General features: G+C 42.3%; 1 protein-coding gene across 1 annotated transcript in view; it reads right to left on the reverse strand.

Moving 5' to 3' along the window:
• LOC145457131 (choline/ethanolamine transporter flvcr2a-like) overlaps window positions 1–4,510 on the reverse strand; it is a 30,423-nt gene extending 25,913 nt beyond the window's left edge. The window contains exon 1 of the mRNA XM_080335302.1: window positions 4,160–4,510. Within this exon, the coding sequence (XP_080191428.1) occupies window positions 4,160–4,485 (326 nt within the window). The 5' untranslated portion in view covers window positions 4,486–4,510. The remainder of the gene's footprint in view (window positions 1–4,159) is intronic.
• Window positions 4,511–7,007: the final 2,497 nt, after the last annotated feature.

Raw genomic sequence — 7,007 nt, forward strand, 5'->3', positions numbered from 1 at the left:
CAACGTCCGCGTTTACAGTTCAATATCTTGTATTCCCCACAGCGCATATACGCAGGCCTAACGCCAGTTTACGACTACGGTAAAAGGAGCGCAGAAATAGGCTATGCCAACTTATATCGTGGTCAGCGCCATTGTTTTATCAGTTATTAACTGTATTCAGCAGGACAACCATCGTATTTTTGCATATTCCATTGTTCACGAATAAAGGTGTTGCGACTTGATAAAATAAGACCCCTATGATCCGAGTATTATCTATATATGCTTGATAATTAAGTATTCAAGTGAAAAGCAAGGGGACGAGGTGGCATTTTGGAATCAGTTGGCTGGTCCGGCCCGCAGGCGATTTGAAGACTTGAATCCGGCCCGCGATACAATTTGAGTTTGACACCCCTACAATGCAGGATTCAGGATGTGTACATCGGGCTCGAACCAGATGGTACGAGTCCATAACCGATGGTTGGTATAACAACCTTGATTCCATCCAGAATACAGCACATACAAATACTCTATCGTTAATTAGTCGAGTGGTCCTCGCACGCGTTTTAAGCACGAAACATTCCCAATAGCAAAGTTCCGACCCGAAAATACCGACCAGAGATTGACCTATTCCCCATTGGTCTTTACTACTGTCCATAAAATATGGGGGGGGGGCGGCGGCAGACCTGGGCAATTTTTGAAAAGGGGCGCTGGGGGAAAAAAGGTTAAGAACCAAGTGCTGTCTTAGATCGGCGCGCCAAACTCCGAAATGAAGGATTTTGGTAATGAAAGGTATGACCGATAAAATATGTCACCAACGTATTGACTTCATGCATAGATTATTATCAATCACAAAGCTGATGACATGGCAATCACAGCCGTGCAACTATGAATTGATTGTTTTCAATGAATAGCCACCACACCATAAGACCCTTCCGTGAGTAGCCTATCAGAGTGGACACGTATGAATCTCAATGGCCAAAACGTACTTCAGCAAAAACCAAGACATGCAAACTCTGAACAAGTTGGTAGATTGCACGAGCATCGAGTAACTGTCAATCGAGCATATTAACGTGTGAATCATTTCAATATGAGTCAATTAGACGTGAGGTGAGGAGTGATCTTTGGACGATTTTATCGCAATACGCGAGAAATTATGACTCCTAGTTCAGGGCTCGGCAACCTTTCGCATGCAGCGTGCTAAAATGTCAACATATTACCAACTCGCGTGCCAAACATTTTTTATTTTGTCACATTTAGCGTTTCAAGCTAGGAATCCCACCAACCGATTAATTGCAGCTGGCAACGGCATCGGTTAACGACAGTGAATCTTAGAGTATTTGTAGCGAAGGGTATAAAATTTGGTCGCTCCTGCTAGACGCTTAATGTACGTAAAGTTTGGTCGCTCCTGCTAGACGCTTAATGTACGTAATATTTGCATCATTTATTTTTAGTCGCGCTATGATCGATATTCTGTGGTTGCTTTGGTCGCTTCCAAGTCCGCTGTATTCGGTACCATAGGCAATAAGTGTCAGGAATATCAATGTTGTTACGATGATATGGCCGGATGATGAAAATGTGCCCACCCCTGTAACATACAAGTCGGTTTGATGTCACATTAGGGTTGTACTGGCACTAGATTTGTCTGCAAAGGTCCAAAGGTCGCGGTAAATCGATTAGGTATATCGTTGCTCCATATATATCGGAATCGCTTACACGTAGCAGACGAAACTAAAAGATTATATTTTTTTCGTGGGGCGAACACGATTCCAAATTCGCATTTCGATACGGGGCTCATTATTTTCCTCGGTTGGTTTCATATGATACGTGCGGCTCAAGCTGTGGGCGCTTGACTATTCGGCGCTGACCATTTTCGCGGCTGGAAAGGGGGCATATCAATGTCGAACGTTTTAGCCAACAAGCGACGGTTATTTTATTTCAAGGTTTTATCGCCGCCAATCATTTTGGCAGCGCACACATCGCACAGAGTCGTTTGGTCGCAAGTTGCCCGAAACGTTATGTCTATACATCGCGTCTCGTATGGCGTGAACATGCCCAACCCCGAATGCTGGTTCATAAAATATCGCGCTCCCGCAGGCTGCACAGTGTAAACTGCTGGTCTCAGGCATCCAAACGGTTTCATACGATATCAGGTTGCAGTTATTTCATAATTGCTGATACGGCTGGACTCATTTCTGTACATCAAGCACGTTTTTTAAAATATTTTATATATATATATATATTTATGTTTTGGGGGTTCCCACATTATAATAAATAAATTAGGTTCCAGTAAATCATCATCATCATTTTATTAAAGTTTTTATCAAATCAATACACCACAAGTGGCACGCGTGCCGGGGCTTGAGGACCCGTGCTGTAATCCATACTAATAATGCCAAATCTACAGGACTGGGGAAAATAAAGCGCACAGCGTAGTCGATTACCAGTCGAGTATTAGCGATCGAATCGAGCATTGAAGCACGAAAATGTTGACGTCATGTTTGCAAAATCGCCACATAGTCAATTATGAACTACAGGATAGCTCCTGATTTTGAAAGAGAGCCGCTCTGAAGCGAATCTAAAGAAACCTCATAAAGATGCCACACACTGGGTATAGAGGGGTTACATTGGTTTTCAAATACTGAAAGTTCGTGTTCTCAAAACTACAGCCCTATACCAATTGTGTATACAAATTGTGCTATAACAAAAAATGATACGGCAATGTCTTCAATTCAAAATTGTGAAGGTCAGGTCCGAGAGCACATCATGACAATCCTAGCTACGCGTCCAATGCTTAGCCTACTTGCGATGATTATGCAACTGAACGAAACCATGTACAATAATCGCTACAGGTATAGTGATGCGAGATAGATCCATCGCTGGAGTTTCAGACGAACAAGGAAGTGAGTTACACCTACATTGCAAGGTGTAATCAATCCATTGACTCACTGAGAGTAAAATACTGCGGTCAGCAGTTGAGTGTATAGGATCCAGTTTCGAGGTGACATGACAAACCGTATGTCTGCATCGAATTGAGCTGCTGCGTCAGGATTGAAATTCACGGAAACGGGTAAATTTCTCATGAATGCTGGATCGCTGATGCCTCGACCACGCAGTGAAATAGAATTACGTGACATTTATTATTTGTTATACTATCTCCCAACACTGAAAAAGATTCATACTATCTCCCAACACTGAAAAAGATTCAAACAAACGGAGAATGCACGTAGGATCGCACTGACCGACAAAATTTACAAGAGGTCCTAACTGGTCCTAACGCACGGCATTCGTCGTTTGCTCAATCGAATGATGACGAGGAGGAGCCTAGATAAAGCTCCGACACTTGGGTAGTAATTCTGGAGTCGACCTCAGTCGGACTCGAACCCGCAATCCATTGATGTTGCAGCTGTTAATTATACCACTACGCTATCTCGCCACGTATCACCCATAACCGCTTGAGTGTAAGTAGGGCTGGGCAAAATCGAGTACCTGAGTGATTCGATTCTGAATCACTCAATATGCTTCGAGTCGAGTCGAGTAATCGAGTATCACTCATTATGACGTCATAACAGAATGTAATACTCAAAGTTCAAATATGTACCGTTTATGCGACCACAAATAATACAATGCCTGTTATCCATCTCATAAAATATACTTTGATATTTTTCCGACCATACCAATTTCAGAGCACTTGGTGACAATGTTGTGGGATAATCATGATTCCGGAAATGTGCTACGTCCAGTAACTTTCCTAACCTTCCTAGCTTTGTACTATATGTTTCGTATGCTACGATGCCGCCAATCAAGGTTTCAGGTCTTTAACAGTATCCAAACTATAATTCTCGTTGATAAATTAACTTTCGGTGGCGAGAAGCGTATAATTGCAGTACTCGAAAAAATCGTCTTTTACTACTCGACTCGAATCATTAAAATTAATACTCGATTCAGATTCGAGTACTCGAATCATTGTGCCCAGCCCTAAGTGTAAGTAGTGCAAGTTGGCGACTTTGCTTACCACTTACCAGCATAATCCATCGAAATTAATCAGGTAATATGATCCTCAATTGACTGTTATTGATATCCTGCGAATTAAGCACTACCCGGGTGACTGCCCTGCATCACATCATAACTTACGGACATCGCTATTGATAGTTGACAAAGTAATGCAGTGACCATGACCAACCTGCTAGTGAACGCGATGGCAGTCAGAAGATTTCCAGCGGTCAAGAACGACACTAGAGTCAAACACTGTGCCCGCAGACGAAAGAGTTTCCCGAAGACGGAAAGTAACAAGCAAACGATTGTAGCTATGAACGAATCTCCGATCGATAGTAGATCCACTTCGTAGTTGGTGACGTTGAAATAATGAGCTATCGCGTTGTTCTCAACGGCAAAAGCTGTCGAGGTGAACTGTCGATTCAATCCAGCGATGAATATGCCCAGCAGTAACAGCCATCTGATCTTGTACGTTTGGATTGTGCTCTCCATATTTCGCTGACAAACTATCATTGACTGCAGCTATTCCTGTAGATTACATGATGGGTAGCCTATCTCAAACAACAAGCAAATCTAGATGAAAGCCCGTTGTTTAGTGTTGTTCCGCTCTAGTACCTTTCCGCTGGGCAAACAAAGTACTCGGCTGACAATCATTTATGCAAGTTGCTCGCCTACACACGCTTCAAGTCGCGTCAGCGGAAACGTAGCATAAATCGTGAGCTCTGAGCAGCATCTTGGATGGTAGATAATTATCAGCAATCATGTAATATGATATACGCAACTCAAATCCACCTAGCCATTCTTCGGCTTGTATGCCCTGTGGCTGTAGCTGGCTAGTGCTGCCCTTTTCAAGCAAGCAACAAGCTTTCTGTGTGCTTTAACATACGTTTTGCGACAAAAATCCTTTGCTGGTTCCAGCGTTAAGATTCACAATGTGACGCGGCAATAATACTATGATTCAGTCAAGCGCGTTATAATAGGCAATTAAACATGGCTTAGATTCAGTTTAATACCAGATTTCAAGTCTCTGCATGAATATGACACAATCACTCACCCCTTCACGATATTGGCTTTCAAGCAAATCATATTAATTATCAAAGCGTAATACAGTACGGATTCAGTCCGTATTCAAACAGAGCGAGGCGATTATTCCGGACCTAATCCGAATCTGCTCCCACCACTGGTATCGTCTGAAATCAATTCACATCTCGAACGTCTTCTAGCTGGACGCATCTGACAATCCTAGAATGAGTTTATTCTGCAGGCTTTGTATCGTAGTGTAAATTTTGTATATGGCGATGGGTCTATCACCAGTGTGACATATTTCTGATCCTTTAAAACAGGGGTCGCCAACTCAAAACGGGTAGCGGGCCACTTTTCAAATTTCGTAGTGGCCGCGAGCCGCATGAATTCAATATCGCGTTCAAATACGCCACACCACGTTTTTAAAACTTTACGTCAATATAATATTGTGCTCTCTAACTTGGACGACTGGCATAGTTACCACAAAATAAATAATATATTTTCAAAAAAATACAAATACAAAAAAACATAATCATCACTTTCATTATATTTTGAACTGTATGAGCTGAGCACCTAAAAACACTTTTAAGCGACTAAAGAATCCCTATCAGGGTTAGCTATATACAGTATTTGCAGGAAAACGAAATCTTCTTAATGCTTGCTCGTGTGGGGAAGCCCTAAGTCATTTTCTAAGCGTCTTTGTCTTGGTCGTGTCTTGGCCATTGCACGTGATAGCAACATGCCAATACATATCCGCTAATTCGTCCTCCTTCGCGGGCCGCACAACACGACCTCTCGGGCCACATGTTGGAGACCCTCCTTTAAAGGTATTGGTACATTGTAGAAAACGCGATTGGACTTACGTCCTGACAGTAGACCAGGTAGCCTATGTCAAGCTTACAGCCTGCGGCCCATGAGACGTTGCGGAATAAACGAGATATGCGCTGAAGTAAATATTAACTCGTGTCGCTAGAAGACAGAAATTATCGAATATACTCATATGGTATATAACCATTGCATATTGCAAGAGCAGCCACGAGTCATGGTGAGCGCCTTGGTTTCACTACAAGTCATAATAGACCCGTGAAATCGCGTCATTGTTGAATAATCCTAACATACTTATCCAAATTTTGAAATATTCCTCCCACATATTCATGCATTCATGCACATGCCAACTTTTCGGCAGTAACATCCTGCGTCTTCGCCCTTGTCATAATGACTAACTATATATAGCTCTCAGTGACGCCGACACGTAATTGCTAAGAGCGGAAATAAATGAACACAGAATAATGCAGAGCCTTCTTCGAAAACCCGGCGGCACGGAAGCGGAAGCTAATAATTCACCGAGGGTTTTACGCCAGACGTAGGCCTATATAAACGGTAGTCGGCATGTGAACACTAAGTTTATTTGATGAAGGAACTTACTTTGAATTTGTTTAACTGCGCTGCTACTGAACAAAACTAGCCTAATAGCTTCGCAAAACTACGCATCTAACAGCGAACAACAACTATAGACTAGCTTGGGTAATTTATGCCAATTGTCAGCATTAACACAAATTCTCGACCTCAACAAATCTTGATCTTGAGAAGCGGTGCCTCTGCACGAATCACGTTCACGAAGTATACAGATTTGTAATTGCACCTGTCTATAACGCAATTAGTCACAGTGCTCTATCCTGTAGAAGTGATCGAACGACCAATGTCCTTACTAAGCGTTTAATATTCATAAAAGTCAAGTAAAAAGCCCAGAAATTTTGCGTTTCGCGCACAGTAGGTATGGACTGACAAATATGTTTTCACGAAAGTATCAGCTCACACCGCGTTGTCGCCCATATCGAATATTTTATCACAGTAAATATGGCCCACCATAACGTTGCAAACTACCGTTTTGCAATCTATAGCAATTACCTATCACATCGTAATCTAGCAGCCCATTACGTGTCTGGCTAATCTGAATAATCCAGCATTTTTTAACGTTACACCTGTTTTAGCAGATTACCTTTGAAGCTTTA

Source organism: Botryllus schlosseri, chromosome 15 (assembly GCF_051294905.1).
Source record: "Botryllus schlosseri isolate E-star chromosome 15, Bs_hap1, whole genome shotgun sequence".
NCBI classification, from domain to species: Eukaryota; Metazoa; Chordata; class Ascidiacea; order Stolidobranchia; family Styelidae; genus Botryllus; species Botryllus schlosseri.